At 40.1% G+C, this 18,624-nt stretch overlaps 1 protein-coding gene across 1 annotated transcript in view; it reads left to right on the forward strand.

Moving 5' to 3' along the window:
* LOC126162981 (thioredoxin domain-containing protein 11) overlaps window positions 1-18,624 on the forward strand; it is a 160,929-nt gene that overhangs the window by 127,149 nt on the left and 15,156 nt on the right. Inside the window, exon 7 of the mRNA XM_049919835.1 lies at window positions 8,768-9,077. Within this exon, the coding sequence (XP_049775792.1) occupies window positions 8,768-9,077 (310 nt within the window). The remainder of the gene's footprint in view (window positions 1-8,767; window positions 9,078-18,624) is intronic.

Genomic DNA, 18,624 nt, shown 5'->3' on the forward strand with positions numbered 1-18,624 from the left:
AAGGGCGGAACGAACCTGTTTCTGTGGTTGCTGTTTTCGCTGCGAGCGTTGCGGCCCAACGCGACGTTGTTTATGTGAGTGAACCGCCGCCACATCTTCGTTCTCCTGGGAAACAGGCAAATTGGCAGTGTCGAAAGTTGACTGTACAGCACCTACATCACACCACGCGTCTATTTGCGCGCCAGCAGCGTGAGACACTTCAAAGGATTGAGCGATGCTTAGAACTTCCGACAACGACGGGTTTGGCAGTTGTAGGGCACGTTGCCGAACTACTTTATCAGGAGCAAGCCGTAGAATAGCATCCCTAACCATTGAATCAGCATAAGACTCATGATGAATGTCCGTGACAAACTGACATGTCCTACTCAGACCGTGTAGTTCCGCCGCCCAAGCCCGGTAAGATTGATGGGGCTGTTTACGACAGCGGTAGAACGCCACGCGGGCGGCAACGACGTGGGTGTGTTTTCGGTAATAGTTAGACAATAAGTCACACATTTCTTGGAAGGACAGAGGGGCAGGTTCCCGCAGAGGGGCTAACTGAGATAGCAGCTGGTAGATCCGTGGGGAAATCCAAGATAGAAATAACGACTTACACATCGGAGCGTTGACAACGCCGAAAGCCAAGAAGTGTTGCCGCAAACGCTTTTCATAATCCTCCCAGTCTTCAGCGGCCTCGTCATAAGGAGGGAATGGAGGCGGAGAAGAGGACGACAGACGATGAGTAAGCGACGTCGACAATGCCTGAATAGCAGCCGTCAGCTGTGTTTGTTGTTCAATGAGCGCTTGCAGAAGCTGTTCCATGTCTGCCCAGACACGAATGCACAATACTCCAACGCTGGAAAAAAAATATCTGACCTCGTCGCCAAAAAGTGTTATAACCTTTAATTCACTAATAAATTGCATGGATATACAAACGTAGAAACAATAGTGGGTTTCATGCTACCAACTCCATATCTGTCACTCAACTGCCGTGCCGTGACATGCGGCCGGCGCCGTTCACAGCTAGGTGGCGCTCCCGTGCTCAGCCGAGCTGCGGAGCGCCTCTATCGCCGTGTTTGCGTACTGACGTAGCGACACTTTTAAATCTCGTGGCACTGTCACAACAAGAACAATACTTCAGTATTCTGCTAGATACCCCATCATATCCATGAGAGTTATTGGTCTTTAGTGATTTAATTATTAGCTCAGTCTCCCTCTTGTCAGTATCATGAAGGAGCATTTCAGGTAACAGTCTCGGAACACTTTTTTCTAAGAGCGCTATATGATTCCCTGATGAGGCTAGGTTTCTATTTAGTTCACCTGCTATATCCAGAAATTGATTATTAAATACTGTACATATATGCGACTTATCAGTAACACAGACATTCCCACTACGCACTGATTGTATATCCTCGACCTGTCTCTGCAGACCAGTCATTTCCTTTACGACTGACCATATGGTTTTAATTTTATCCTGAGACTTAGCTATTCTATCTGCATACTACATACTTTTTGCCTTCCTAACACCTGCAATGCCTGTTTTGAAATTGTATGCTTGCATTGTTGTTGAAGATATATTAGGAAATGTTGTTTACATACTGCTTTTGCAAAAGAAGTGGAATTTATAAAGTTACTGTGCTCTAGAGTAAAAAACTGAATTGGTGAAAATCTTTAATAACGAATGCTGATTTTGGCTGAGTTCTGTTGGATATATTTTATATTATTGTGGTAATGGGTAGTCGTTGCAGGAATTTTAAGCATAAAGGTAACAAATCTTCAGGTAGTTGAGGTGCTGAGTCACTAACAGGAAATTAAAGACTGAGAATGTTGCTAGCTTTCAGACGAATCCCCCTTCAGAACTGTAGTCACATACACAACGCACACGCACACCTGTGTGGCTGTATTGTCACCTAGAACAACATTGTGCCAGTACTGCAGCTCAACTAGGCTGAGGGTTGTGACAAATGGAGTGGGTGTGGGGAGAAAGGGAGGCATGTGGTAGGAAGGAGGGTTGGAAAACAGTGTCTGGCTGCTGGAAGGGAGAGGCAGCAGGTGCATAGGATAGGAATATGGCCCTGGTGAGCTTGTTCTGGCAGCAAGCAGGGAGAGTCGTGTGGTGTACAGTGATGTGGACAGGGAAGAGGAGATAGAGCAGAGGTGGGGGGAAACTGTGGAGAAAAGGGTGTGAGTGCAGGATGAGTGAAGTTGGGCTCATGAGGCAGCTTGAAGGTGGGTGCATGGCAGGGGCTACCAGAGATTGAGGCCAGAAGGATTACAGGGTTGAAGGATGTATTGCAGCCATAACTCCCCTCTAAGAAACTCAGGGAGCAGGTGTTATGGCACTAGAGAATCCATATGGCAGCCAAGCATGTTGTGTTCAGCAGCATTCTGTCTCACTGGGTGGTCAACTCCACTCTTAGCTATACTTTGGTGATGGCCATATATTTGAGTGAACAGCTGGTTGGTGGTCACGTTCACATAAAATGCTGTGCATAAATTACAGCATAGCTGGTATACGACGTGGCATTGTGTGCTGCAAGGCCTTCGCTTCGTGGTTGTGTGCTAACAATGTGATGGAGTTCGTGAGAACTTTTAGTGGTGATTTCCTTGTGCTTGTAGGGTGTCAAACTGTCAAATCATACAGCATTGAGAATGGAAACAAACTTTGTGAAAACAGTTTGCAAATAAAGTCAGTAAAAAAATTGTTTTGTGGGTTCTTTTCCTTTACAAACTATGTAACATTCTCTAGATGAACAAAAACCGTGGCAACTTCAAATATGTAGATCAAGCTTATTGCCTTCAGTTCCTGTCAAACATTTTTGATACAGTTATACAAACTACTTCAGATATTCCATCATTTTTCATGCATGTGTCCAGGACAGCAACACTTCCTTTTTCAATGTTTCAGTTATGAACCCATGTAGATATACTGACAACATTAAGAAATGGATAGATTATTACTCACCATATAATGGGGATGTGGAGTCACAGTCAGTCATTACAAAAAGGTTGCTAAACTAGTAAGCTTTCAGCCAAAAGTCCTTCCTCTGAATTAGACAATAACTCTCACACGCATTACCACTGTCTGTGGCTGCCAAGGCCAGACTGTCTTTTTGATATGGCTTTCTACAACTCAACATGTCCACTATAAAATGAGTAGCAATCTATCTTTTGTATAATATTGTCATTATTCCATCTTGGATTTTCCATTGTTTACATACATTAATTTTCATGTCGTTTCAGAGAGATTAGGAAAGTTAAAAACTTGTGGGTGTTGCTACAGCATATAAGCAACCCAGCTAGACTCTAATGTGGGTAGGCAAGGGGTTAATTTGGCCTTTGAACGGAAACCTTTTGATCACCCTTTATAATATAGAATGCCCAAACATATAACTTTGTATTCTGTACAAGACTGATATGGTGTTTAGTGCAGTATAAGTAGATTTGTTATTTATGAGGATGAAATTGCTAGAAGGCTGTGGAAAAGACCGTTGATCGCAATTTAATTTAAACTGTCGTAAATATGGTTAGTTGAAGTGGCGACCAGGTAAAAAATACACAAATGATAGGCAGCAAAGGAAGCAAATTAAGAGTAGGAAGTATACATTTTTCTCACCAGGAAGAAAATAAGATTATTTGACTGTTTTCTAGAAATAGTCTCAAATGATTAATTATGTCATTTTTGCTCCTGACATGCTGTTTTTCCTCTTGAATTTCAATATTTTTCTATAAAAACAGAAATGAAATTAAAATAATTTGAAAGCACTGTATAATGCTTCGTTCGAATCATGTGATGCTTGTGACATCTCTGGCTACCTCGCTGCTCCTACTGTCATAATGCTAATTCACAGTGATGTCTTGTTTAGGAATTTACGTTTTGGAAAATAGGTTACAAATGGTGTATAGCAATATACTGTACAAATACATCTATAAAAAACTCCTGAAAAGTTGTTTTTGAATGTTCCAGAGAATGAGAGAGTGCATAAAATATGGTTGTACTCTACCAGCAAATTGCCATCATGTCGACGAACGAGTTCACTAATCTAATTAAAAATGTGTTTCACTGTGAGGTTAACATTAACTTACCTTCAAGAGATGCTTTCCCACTATTACAAAGAAGGATAGCGTCATTCAATGAAATTAAACACCTAGAGAAAATTGTCTTTTTACCTAACTGCACCTCAGTTGTTCAGTAGCTCACTTGTTAGAGTGGTACCCCATCAAATTTTACAAGGTGATGTCCATAGATCACTGGTTTGAATCTAATCTGAAATAACATTTTAACTTATTTGTAAAATGACTTGACAGTTCTCTCATTTGATAACCAAATCGCAATCACAAAACTTCACCACACCAATCAGAATATTATTGTGTTTTCCTTGCTGTTTACATGCACTTCAATTTGCATTTGCTGTTCACATTCACACACTTTATGCTCAAAAAGATATTTTCTAATTAATGTGACTACAGTCTTTTTATTTTATGAAAAACAATTTTTTTACCTTTCTACTGTCCAACTAGGATCCTTATTGTTTAAACTCTTGCAGTTTCATCATCGTACATAAAGATGAATTAAGTCTGCTTCAGACACCAACATTGGTTTACTCTCACAAACATCACAACCCTTACTTTTGTGTCACTTGCAGGGTGTACACGCTTTATCTCTCTCTCTCTCTCTCTCTCTCTCTCTCTCTCTCTCTATAATCTCATCGCCCTACACTTCATTGTGCTGTGTGCGTATGGTGATATCTCTGGTACTAGAAAAGCTTTCCAAAAAGTGAACTGTTTGTTCACAAAGTAAATGCGTTTTTCCTCCGTTGTCCATTCTCAGACTAAGACTCATGTGAAGCAATGTATAATACATGCCACAACTGAAACAACTGCTACAATCAGTTATTGCTAACTCAATTTTCATATTTCGTGTAAAACTTTTTAAAATATATGACGTTCCCAGTATTTGAACATGTGACCACTTTCTCTGCAGTTGCATGTGTTATCCATTATGCTGCCAAATGTCCACTAGAAATAGATTCTCTGCTGAGTGTGTTCTACAGAGGAAATCAGCACTAAGCTTTGCTAAGAATAATTTTATTGTACTTTGGGTTGTAGCTCTTGACTGTAGTCAACAATCTAGTTATAATATAGGGACTCATTTGCAAAAGTTCCACAATTCCTTAGTTCTGAGCAAGTTTAATAATGTTGCAGTATGTCCATTGTTGCACATATTGCCACTCTAAATGGGTGGAGTATAAACGCATCAACTTTCACAAGGCTTCCACCATCAGTGTTCACAAATTTCCCGTCTATGTTACTTAAAAGTTGTAATCACATTTTCCATCACTAAGTAGTTAAATTGTTTGCAGAAAAAGTATATAAAAACTCGTAACTTTGCCTAACGCTCTTGTAACACACATATAGCTTCATCTTACTCCTAGCCTGTGGTATCTCCAGAGCATCAGCCAATAACAGAGCATTTTTGATCACGTGATCACATCTTGATATTTATAATAGAGGGAAACATTCCACGTGGGAAAAATATATCTAAAAAGAAAGATGAAGAGACTTACCAAACAAAAGCGCTGGCAGGTCAATAGACACACAAACAAACACAAACATACACACAAAATTCAAGCTTTCGCAACAAACGGTTGCTTCGTCAGGAAAGAGGGAAGGAAAGGGAAAGACTAAAGGATGTGGGTTTTAAGGGAGAGGGTAAGGAGTCATTCCAATCCCGGGAACGGAAAGAATTACCTTAGGGGGAAAAAAGGACAGGTATACACTCGCGCGCGCGCGCTCGCGCGCGCGCGCGCGCGCGCGCACACACACACACACACACACACACACACACACACACACACACACACATATCCATCCGCATATACACAGACACAAGCAGACATTTGTAAAGGCCAATGTCCTTTACAAATGTCTGCTTGTGTCTGTGTATATGCGGATGGATATGTGTGTGTGTGTGTGCGAGTGTATACCTGTCCTTTTTTCCCCCTAAGGTAAGTCTTTCCGTTCCTGGGTTTGGAATGACTCCTTACCCTCTCCCTTAAAACCCACATCCTTTCGTCTTTCCCTCTCCTTCCCTCTTTCCTGACGAAGCAACCGCTTGTTGCGAAAGCTTGAATTTTGTGTGTATGTTTGTGTTTGTTTGTGTGTCTATCGACCTGCCAGCACTTTTGTTTGGTAAGTCTCATCATCTTTCTTTTTAGATACATCTTGTTATTTATTGATTTTTAAGCTTTAATGTCATAAAAATAACAGATGTTTTGCAAGAACATTAACCATAAATGCTATTTAAATGTTATAATCATGCAGAATAAAACAGCAATTGGAACCAATTTTTAACATAGGAAAATAGCCTATTGATACTGATATATAATGTCATTAATAATAAGGCAGCAATAAAAAATGTGTGTTCAGTCCTTCTTTAAAAAAAGTTAAATATTAACATTGACAACTAAATGTAATTTATTTCCCATGTACAAAGGATATAATAGGCATGTTTTTAGAGCAAGTTTTTCTCTTTGTGGTGTGTAAGGTATATTGGAACATACAGAATGAAAGTCTTTTTTGCCAATTGGTCAGACAAATGCCTCTTCAGCTTTCTTGTTGCCTCCTGCTATGGTACACTAGTTGCTAAACTGTATCTGCTGATGAAGCCTACTCCTCTGTTTCCTCTGGATGGCCGCCTACCATAATATCAGATGTAACTAGTTGGAGCCCAGTAGTAGGGAACTGTTATGTCCTTGACAGTTAACCATTTAATACTGCTTAACTTAAATGTTGACTGGAATACTCTCTTTCAAATTCTGAAGGTGGCAGGGGTGAAATACAGGGAGTGAAAGGCTATTTACAATTTGTACAGAAACCAGATGGCAGTTATAAGAGTCGAGAGGCATGAAAGGGAAGCAGTGGTTGGGAAGGGAGTGAGACTGGGTTGTAGCCTATCCCCGACATTATTCAATCTGTATATTGAGCAAGCAGTGAAGGGAACAAAAGAAAAATTTGGAGTAGGTATCAAAATCCATGGAGAAGAAATAAAAACTTTGAGATTCGCCAATGACATTGTAATTCATTCAACTGCCCCTGCACAACATTCAAATATCTGTTCAGTGCAGTGCCATGGTATGTCTATGGACTGTAATGGAATACTGTTTTTTATGTACATAGCCACCCCCCCAGCCAGCAAGGAACGTCTTGAAAAACAGCCAGCTAATCTGTATCCTGGTTACTGTTATTGAAAATTCACATTCTGCATTAGTATTGTAATCAAAGCCAAGAAACCATAAATACAACTTTACTGTTTGCTAAAAATATATATCTGTGTGTGCGTGTCCAACACTTACTACATAAATTGTAAAAATTTGAAGTTAAAATTACACAGCTAATGGCTGTCTGAATATTCACTAGAGTATTGTGTAAAAATGTGAAGCAAATTGGTCAAGAACTTTTCAAGATTTTTTGTAATGATGTTTCCCTTTTCACATTTATGTTCATATTAAATATATTTTTAAAAATTGGTATATAAAAACACTCATATTTGAATGCAAAATTGTATCAAAATTTGAAAGCAATCAGTAAAGAACTTTCAGAGATTTAAATTTTGAACTAATTATCATTTTCATTGTTATTTATATAGGTCTAACTGCTCATGTGTTCAGAACCTGAAATCTCTGAATGTTCTTCACCTATTCCTTTGAAATTTGGCCACAATGTTGCGTTCGAATACACACACGGTTTTATACACCTACAGAAGTTCCATATGGTATATAAAACAAAAAAACTGAGTTTGTACTGCAATATTGAAAAAATTTCATTTACATATATTTGTGAAAATATCTTTGAAATTATGGAACAGTGGTACAAAGAAGTGTATGTAATGTACAAATGTATAAGTATGGTATCATGGGAAGTTTGTGTTCATTTGGTACAGCTGCTTTGCATGTCTACAACACGGTTTTGTAAGTGCCTCTATGGCAATGCCTCTTCTTAGCTCCATAGATGGCTACTGTTTTCATTGGAGCTATCTGCACTTCACAGTTCAAAGCAAGTGTCATGCCTCATTGTTTATGACATCATATCTCCTGAATTATAATAGGTAAATGGTTCTTACCCCATAATAATTGTTGTTGCCTGACAATAAGGGATTTGTGTACCAAGTTTGGTTGAAATTGGTCCAGTGGTTTAGGAGAAGGCATGGAACACACATACATGCACAAGGGCATGCGCGCGAACCAACCCCCTCCTCCCCCCCCCCCCCCCCCCACACACACACACTCATTTTTATGTCCCTCTCTCTCTCTCTCTCTCTCACACACACACATACACACATACACACACACACACACACACACACACACACCATATGACGCTTCAGCAGGTACATAAAAACATCAGCATATTTGAATGCAACATTTTGTCAGAATTTCAGAGGAATTGGAGATCTAAGATTTTGGACAAAGGAACATGAGACTTTTGCTAATGGAGTATATGTATGGTGCTCCTGTAGGTATATAAAAATCTAATGCAATGTTGTGTCAGAATTTCAAAGCAATTGGTGGAAAAACTTTTTGAGATATATAATTTCAGCAAACGAACATTTATATTTTTATTTATATAGATGTACTGAAAATTCTGGGACGTTATTTTAAACTTGTTTATTTTGTGCTATTGTCAAAGAACAGTAGCTATATGCACGTAAGTCCATAAATGTTAGTTACATATGAATTTACGTATTTTGGTGCATGTCCTGAAATTCCTATTTCATAACTTTTTACAGAGTCCAGGCAGAATCTGAAGAGATCAGTGGTTGAATGTGATTATTGGTTAAAAGTGAAGCACTATACAACTTCCTGCAACAGTGAAAAACCAATATGTGTTGTTGTGAAATCTCAGTGGCTCAATCATAGTTTACCTTTACATATTTCTCACCATTCTGAAGCTGTGGACTACTGCACTAAAACCTGTTCAAATGAGCCGCTTACCCATAGCTCTGTTTTTGAGTCATTTGCATATAATACCTGTGCCCATAGTGAAAGTAGTACTGGATGTAATGAAAATTATACTCCGACCAGTGCTCATGTAAGCAGGTACATATTTTATCCTTCAAGTAGTTATAAAGCTTTTTTATGTCCATATTTTTATTTGTTCAAGATGATTAATTGCACAATTTAAAAGAAACATTTGTAATTTGCATTGTGTATACTGGCAGAAGTGGAGTTTCGGTCGTGAATGTGAATATTATGGTAGGGAAAATGTATCTGGCGGTGAAGAATGTCTGTAATTAAGTGGAGGGATATCTGTTTTATGAGGCTCCAGGGTATTTTAAACATTTGTGAAATGCTGAGCCTTTACTAGTCAAGTGGGTCTCTGCTTGTATTAGGCAGTGTTGTCCAACTTTTCACAGCTTAACACTTTTCTGTGTCTGATGGGAGTAAAGGAGCATGGAGTCATTGACAGCTGCACAAAAAGAGAATGAAAGCTTTCCAAACTTCAGAAAGAAATCCTATAACAAGCTAGAGGACACACACACACACACACACACACACACACACACACACACACACACACACACACCACTGTGCACCTACATTGTGCTGGCTGGACACACAATGCAAGAACTGCAATTTGTCAGGCAGCTGTGGTGAGGGGTTGTGTCTTTGGGTGGGGGGGAGGGCAAGGTGAGAAGCAGGAGGAAAGGTTCCTTCTCTGTTTTATTCTGCTGTCCTAGTTCATAATTTCACTATTCATTTCCCTTCCCCCAATCTATTTCTCTATCTTTATTTCTCATTCTTTGGACTGAAGCTGGCACAGTGCTTACTGTTGATAGCTCTCTCTCTCTCTCTCTCTCTCTCTCTCTCTCTCTCTCTCTCTCTCTGACACCTCCTCCTGTATTTTTGTCTACCCCCTTCCTCTCTAAAGGCCACTCTCATCCAGAAGTCTGAGTGATTTGCCCTTCTTTCATAACCTTTTGCAACCTACATCAATGTCCACCTCCACACTCTGTAAACCACTGTATCAGTCATTAGGTATTTTTCCCATTCCATTCTGTTCATATAGTGAGTGTGAGAAGAATGACTGTTTAAATGTTCCCGTACATGCTGTAATTAATCTAATCTTGTCCTCACAATCCCTTTGGAAGTGATACATAGAGGGTTGTTCTTTATACCAAGAGTTATCATTTAAAACTGGTTCTTGAAACTTTGTAGGTAGACTTTTGTGAGATAGTATACATTTATCTTCAAGAATCTGCCAATTTTGTTTCTTCAGCATCTCTGTGACATTCTCCCATAGGTCAGACAAACCTGTGAACATCTGTGTTGCCCTTCTCTGTCTGTGTTCAATATTCTCTATTAGTCCTATTCAGTACAGAGCCTACATAGCTGAACAATCTTCTAGGATGTGTCTCACAGGTGATTTGTAAGAAATCTGCTTTGTAGATAGATTGTATTTCCCTAGTATTCTATCAAAAACTGAAGTCCGCCCCCTGCTTTACCAGCTACTGAGCCTATTTGACCATTCCATTTCACTGTTACATCCATATATTGGAATGAGTTGACCAATTCCAATTATGACTCACTGTACTGCCTTCATAGGATACTGTGGCTTTTTTTTTTGTGAAGTGCATAATTTCACATTTCTGAACAGTTTGAAATCTTATCTCGATCTGACTGAATATTTATTCTTCTTTCAGACAGTGCTTCATTATAGATAACTCCATCAACTGCAAAAAGTCAGAAGTTACTATTAATATTGTCTGCAAGGTCATTAATATACAACAGGAACAGCAATGGTCCCAACACAGTTCCCTGGGACACATCCAAAATTAGTTTTACACATATCTTTGATTCTTCATCCATGATCTACATCTACATGGATACTCTGCAAATCACATTTAAGTGCCTGGCAGAGGGTTCATCGAACCACCTTCACAATTCTCTATTATTCCAATCTCGTATAGCACACGGAAAAAATGAACACCAATATCTTCCCGTACGAGCTCTGATTTCCCTTATTGTATCATGGTGATTGTTTCTCCCTATGTAGGTTGGTGTCAACAAAATATTTTCGCATTTGGAGGAGAAAGTTGGTGATTGGAATTTCGTGGGAAGATTCTGTCGCAACAAAAGTCTTTCTTTTAATGATGTCCAGCCCAAATCCTGGGCCGGCCAGAGTGGCCGAGTGGTTCTAGGTGCTACAATCTGGAACCGCGCAACCGCTACGGTTGCAGGTTCGAATCCTGCCTCGGGCATGGATGTGTGTGATGTCCTTAGGTTAGTTAGGTATAAGTAGTTCTAAGTTCTAGGGGACTGATGACCTAAGCAGTTAAGTCCCATAGTGCTCAGATCTATTTGAACCATTTTGAACCCAAATCCTGTATCGTTTCAGTGACACTCTCTCCCATATTTTGGGATAATGCAAAACTTGCTGCCCTTCTTTGAACTTTATCGATGTACTCTGTCTGGTAAGGATCCCCCACCATGCAGCAGTATTCTAAAAGCGGGCAGACAAGCATAGTGTTGGCAGTCTCCTTAGTAGATCTGTTACATTTTCTAAGTGTCCTTCCCCACAACATTTTCTATGTGTTCCTTCCAATTTAAGTTGTTCGTAATTGTAATTCCTAGGTATTTAGTTGACTTTGCGGCCTTTAGATTTGACTAATTTATCATGAAACTGAAGTTTAACAGATCTGTTTAGCACTCATGCAGATGACCTCACACTTTTCGTCTTTTAGGGTCAACTGCCAATTTTCGCACCATTCAGGTATCTTTTCTAAATCATTTTGCAGTTTGTTTTGATCTTCTGATGACATTACTAGTCGATAAATGACTGCATCATCTGCAAAAAACATACGGCGGCTGCTCAGATTGTCTCCCAAATCTTTTATATAGATAAGGAACAGTAAAGGGCCTATAACACTACTTTGGGGAACACCACCAGAAATCATTTCTGTTTTACTCGGTGACTTTATGTCAATTACTATGAACTGTGACCTCTCTGTCAGGAAGTCACAAATTCAGTCACATAACCGAGACGATATTCCATAAGCACGCAATTTCACTATAAGCCGCTTGTGTGGTACAGTGTCAAAAGTCTTCTGGAAATCCAGAAATAGGGAATCGATCTGAAATCCCTTGTTAATAGTACTCACCACTTCATGCAAATAAAGAGCTAGTTGTGTTTCACAAAAACGATGTTTTCTAAACCCATGTGGACTGTGTCTCAATAGACCATTTTGTTTGACATAATTCATAATGTTCAAACACAATATATGTTCCAGAATCCTGCTGCATATCGACATTAATGATATGGGCCTGTAATGAAGTGGATTACTCGTACTACGTTTCTTGAGTATTGGTGTGACCTGTGCAACTTTCCAGTCTTTGGGTACAGATCTCTCGTCGAGCGAATGGTTGTTATGATTGTCAAGTATGGAGCTAATGCATCAGCTTACTCTGAAAGGAACCTAATTGGTATACAGTCTGGACCAGAAGACTTGCTTTTATTAAGTGATTTAAGTTGCTTCACTACTCTGAGGATATTTACTTCTACGTTACTCATTATGGCAGCTGTTCTTGATTCAAATTCTGGAATATTTACTTCGCCTTCTTTTGTGAAGGCATTTCGGAAGGCTGTGTTTAGTAACTCTGCTTTGGCAGCACTGTCTTCGATAGTATCTCTATTGCTATCACACAGAGAAGGCATTGATTGTTTCTTGCCACTAACATACTTCAAATACGACCAGAATCTGTTTGGATTTTCTGCCAGGTTTCGAGACAAAGTTTTGTTGTGGAAACTGTTATAAGCATCTTGCATTGAACTCTGCGGTAAATTTTGAGCTACTATAAAAGATTGCCAATCGTGGGGATTTTGCGTCTGTTTAAGATAACTTGCTGCATCCTCCCTACCAGAAAATTTTCAATCGCTATAGTCACAGGTTCGAATCCTGCCTCGGGCATGGATGTGTGTGATGTCCTTAGGTTGGTTAGGTTTAAGTAGTTCTAAGTTCAAGGGGACTGATGACCTCAGATGTTAAGTCCCATAGTGCTCAGAGCCATTTGAACCATTTTTTTGAACCTAGTCATAAATTTCACTTGATACCCCATATGACTGGACTTTTGATGGTAAATGTAGAAGCGGTACTGAGTCAAATGCTTTTCGGAACTTGGGAAGTACTGCATGTACCTGACTGCCACGATCCTAGGCTTTCAGTGTATCGTATGAGAAAAGTGCAAAGTGAGTCTCACAAGATTAATTTTCCTGGACTTAATGCTGGTTGGCATGGATGAGGTCATTGTGTTCAAGGTGTTTCATCATTCTTGAGGTAAGAGTATGTTTTTAGATTCTACAACAAATCAGTGTCAAGGATATTGAACAGTTGTTTTGTGGATCACTTCTGCTACCCTTCTTGTAGGTTTGTGAGACCTGTGCTTCCTTCCAACTACTGGGCACAGTGTTTTATTTGAGGGAATTTTATCCATAGTGAATGCTGCTGAACTCCGTGACTGTTCCTGTATAGGGTATAGAAAAATTTCCTCTACATTATTGTGACTGGTAGTGGAGGGATCAGTGATAGATTATAGTTGAAAGAGGGGCTAAATCGCCCAAAAATTCAACATGGAATCGATATAGTTGAAAGAGGGGCTAAATTGCCCAAAAATTCAGTATGGAATCTGATAGGGATTCCACTGAGCCCCGGAGCTCTGTTCAGTTTCAACAGTTTCAGATATTTCTCAATGCCATGGGCTCTGATACCAGTTTCACTCATCTTTTTCAGTGTTAAGAGGATTAAATGAGGGCAGTTCTCTGGGCGTTTGTATGTAAAAGAACATTTTAAAACAGAGTTAAGCATTTCTGCTTTTGTTTTGCTACCCTTAATTTCAGATCCTGTCTCATCCTTGAGTGATTAGACAGTAACTCTGGTGCCACTAACAGTGTTGCAATTACTAGAATTTCTTTGGGTTTTTGAAAGATAATTTGAAAAAATCTGCTACAGTAGCATTGTAGGCTTCATACATTTCTCTCTTGACAGTGAAATGTGTTTCATTTAGTATCTCTCTATCTATAGCCCTAAGCTTTGTCTTACACCTATTATGCAGTAATCTCTGTGTCTTTAGAAGTTTCTTTGCAGTGACTATATGCTCTAGAGCGTCTCCCCTGTCATAAACTGTTCCACTGGGCACATATACAGTGAGGTGACAGAAGTAATGGTATAGCAATATAGACATATACAGGTGCTCCTAGTATCGTGTACACAGACATAAAAGGGCAGTGCATTGGCAAAGCTGCCATTTGTACTCCGGTGATTCGTGTGAAAATGTTTCTGACGTGATTATGGTTGCACAGCGGGAATTAACAGACTTCAAAAACAGAATGGTAGTTGTAGCTAGATGCGTGGGACATTCCATTTCAGAAATCATTAAGAAATTCAACATTCTGACATCCACAGTGTCAAGAATGTGCCGAGAATACCAAATTTCAGGCATTACCCCTCACCATGGGCAACACAGTGTTGACAACCTTCACTTACTGACTGAGAACAGCACCATTTTAGTAGAGTTGTCAGTGCTAACAGACAAGCAACACTGCATGAAATAACTGCACAAATCAATTTGCAGTGTACAACAAATGCATCTGTTAGAACAGTGCTGTGACATTTGGTGTAGATGTACTGTGGCAGCAGACGACCGATGCAAGAACCTCTGCTAACAGCATGACATCGCTTGCAGTGCTACTTCTTTGGCTTGGGACCATTTCAATTGGATCCTAAACGGATGGAAAAACCAATTTCAGTCGGACCCTTAATGGATGGAAACACCAATTTCTGTTGCTAAGTGCTGATGGTAGGGTTTGACTGTGGCCCACACACCATGAAGCGGTGGAGCCAAGTGGTCAATAAGGCACTGTGCAAGCTGGTGTTGGCTCCGTAATGATGTGGGTCCAACTGAACCAACCACTGACTGGAAACGGTTATGTTCAGGTACTTGTAGATCATTTGCAGCCATTCATGGATGTCTTGTTCCCAAACAATGAAGTACTTTTCATGGATCACAGTGTGCCATGTCACCAGTCCACAATTGTTTGTGATTGGTTTGAAGAACATTCTGGACAGTATGAGCAAATTATTTGGCAACCCAAATCACCTGACGTGAATCTCCATCAGCCATTTATGGAACATAATCGAGAGATCATTTCATGCGCAAAATCCTACACAGCGACATTTTCACAATAATGGATGGATGTAGCGGAAGCATTGCTCAATATTTCTCCAGAGGACTTCCAACAACTTGTGAGATCTGGGACATGTTGGGTTGCTGCACTCTGCTGGGCAAAAGGAGATTCAACATTGTATTAGGAGGCATCCCATGACTTTTCTCACCTTAGTGTATATCCAGTGCGTGGGCAACTACTTGTTTACATTTGAGCCGTAGTTCCTCTGCATACACATGTCCAGAGCTAAAAGTTTCCAGTTTCTCTTCGAGATATGACACTACTGCATCCTTTACTGAACATACAAACCTTTCTACTTGTTTTACCACATAATGAAGGGATGAAGGGATTAAGTCACAGACATGCACGTTCTCAAGGAGCACTAGAAATATTTTCAACTCACACACACACACACACACACACACACACACACACACACACACACACGGCCACAGTCTCTTGGGCTGAGACCTGACTTGATTATTCCATCTCAACTCATCTTAGTTGCCTTTTGTACATTGGTAATTGATGTTCCCACAACTGCCTCATGGTTACTGATATGAGGTTGGATATGGACGTCCTCAGAGAGGTCAGTGATATATGTTGTCATTATACCCTGTACATTTCTGTCATGAGTAGGGTTCCAAGCTATCTGTTCTAGGAAGTTTTAAGATAAGGCATTTTGTAATGTTCCAGAGGGTATCTTGTTACACCCACTGCTTACAAAAGTGTAATTACCCCAATTGATTGTTAGATTATTAAAATATCCACCAATGATTACAGTATGATAGGGGAACATACGTACAAGCGAACTTGGGTTTTCTCTAAAGTTTTTGGTTATATTAGGAGGTAAGTCTGGTGGGCGATAGAAGGCCCATCACTGATTTTGAGACTTGCCCAAACGATCTCACATGCAGCTTCAATTTCTATCTTGGTAGATTTCAGTTTCTCATCTACAGTGACAGATACACCAGCTCCATTTCCTATAAGCTAGTCCTTTCAATATACACTTAAACATTCTGCAAAAAATCTCACAGCTATCAGTTTCAGGTTTTAACCTGTTTTCTGTATCTAGTATTACGCAAGCTTCATTGGTTTTTTTGAGGCTTCAAACTCTTTCACTTTGTTGTGAATGTGTCAGCAGTTCACCACTAGGATTTTAGTAGTCTTTCTTGTGGGAGGCATATCTTTGGATCTTACATTGCTACTTTAAGGTCTCCTATAGCTGTCATTATTTGAATTGCATGGAGAGTTGCCCAATGTAAAAAGCCTGTGTGTGCATCCCACGTGTAGTCAGCCTCTGATGTGTGATGCACACCTGATGCATTTAGGGAGACCATGCAGCTTTCACCCATATGTCACAAGTCTAGGAAGTCACAGCCTTACTTGTCACCTTTGCAGTCTCTGGTTCAAACATTCAACATGACTCGGAACCAGAGGCCCACAAGCTGTTCGGGGGACAATGCTGCAAGACTGTGAACTTCGTTGAAACTTAATGAGCAAGGCTGATATCCTCAGTCTCCTCCTGCCAATGTTCCAAGTACAATCTCGGAGCCCATACAACAGTCATCATTTGTCTCAACATGCAACCATAATCTGCAATCACTTGCACCCTGTTTGGTGTAGCCTCTTCATCATCTTAAATGAGATTCCCAGGCATACACATTGGTGCACATAGTATTCCTTCCCATTTTTTGCTTCCATTTCCCTAAGAAGTAACATTTTTTTCTTGTATGTTTTGACTGCCAATGATTGGTAGACCCCCATCCCCCCCTCCCTCCCTCCCTCCCTTTTGCATTTGTGTCCCATTGATATGGCACACAGCATGTTTCCCAACAAGTGAAGTGAGTCCCATGACTAATTTTTTGTTTCAGTGGGAGATGACACCTCAAACTTGTTGGATAGGGGGTGGTTGTAACATTCTGAGTCCATTCTGATCTCCATTTTCCCTGTACGGATGCCTAGACCTACCATTGACGTGCCATACACAGTCAAGTGGACAACTAGTGATTTATTCTGTATTTTCCACAGAAGAGACAGTATCCATAGGAGAGGATAGTACTTGAGGTATGTTTGGTATCTCTAATACATGACTCTCAGTAACCCTCCCAACAAACCTATTTGTAGCAGCTTCCAGTCAGTAGTCAGGGTGGTTTCTAGCTGCTTACAAACAGCAACTAGCTCATCCTGTGGCCAATACAGCATAGACAGTGGGGCTGCATTGTGAATGGTGCAATGCTTTACGGAACAGTAAACAAGTAACTTTAAATAACGCTTGCAGATTCTCTTTTGATTTACAGGTGTGATACGCTACAAGTTTTACCTATCAATAACCTTTTAGAACTAAAGTGATTTGTAGTTGGATGTCTCTTACAACAATACTAAAACTTGGTACAAAAATTATTATTTCTTTAAAATGCTTTTCAGGTTATGGTCACTATCAGATTTGACAATAGTGGAACTTTCAGATTAATGCAGACAATATACACACCTGCTAAAAGAGAATGAATGTGACATGATATGTTAGTTATTCACAGTAACTGTTAAACAGAAACACTGATTTACTGTGCGCAACACTGGTAACCTACAAAGATTCTTGAAAATATACATTTTTAAGCATCCAAAAACAACATTAATAACTTCTAAAACTTCTCAAAAATATATGTTTGTTTATTTTGATGTACTCTGAATTTGAACGAAGATGCTACTGCTAAAACTGTATAAAGCACAATTGCAGTTTTCGGCTGATACTCTAGCACAAAATACTTTTCACGGGATACAGTGTACAGGTAGCAGCAGCAGCAGCAGCAGCAGCAGCAGCAGCAGCAGTAGTAGTAGTATTCATCTGCAGATCTATTTTACAAGGATACTGGACATACCTTGGCATTAAAATTTAAGAACAACAAAAATAACACAATTCACATACACTGATCAGCCAGAACATTAAGACCACTGACCTACTATTGATGTAAACCGATCCAGGCGAAAGCAGCATCACCTGGTGAGGAATGACTGGTTGTCAGACACACACATGGTTCGTGTAGTATCAGTGAGTGTGCTGTCCCATGTGCAGAATGGGGAAGGCGCGTGATCTTTCCGAGTTTGACCGAGGGCAGATTGTGATGACGTGGAGGCTCAACACGAGCATTTTGGAAACAGCACAACTTGTCGGGTGTTCGAGGAGTTCTGTGGTGATTGTCTTCAACACGTGGCAAAACCAAGGTGATACCACAGCCAGACATCATGGGGTTGGGCAGCCACCCCTCATTACAGATGTCTGACATCATAGGGTGGGCAGTCTGGTGCAACAGGACAGGCAGCAAACTGTGGCAGAGCTAACATCAGACTTCAGTGCTGGGCATAGTACAAGCGTGTCTGAAGACACATTGCATCGAACTCTCCTAACAGTGGGCCTTCAGAGTGCCA

This window comes from Schistocerca cancellata, chromosome 2 (genome assembly GCF_023864275.1).
Source record: "Schistocerca cancellata isolate TAMUIC-IGC-003103 chromosome 2, iqSchCanc2.1, whole genome shotgun sequence".
Lineage (NCBI taxonomy): Eukaryota > Metazoa > Arthropoda > Insecta > Orthoptera > Acrididae > Schistocerca > Schistocerca cancellata.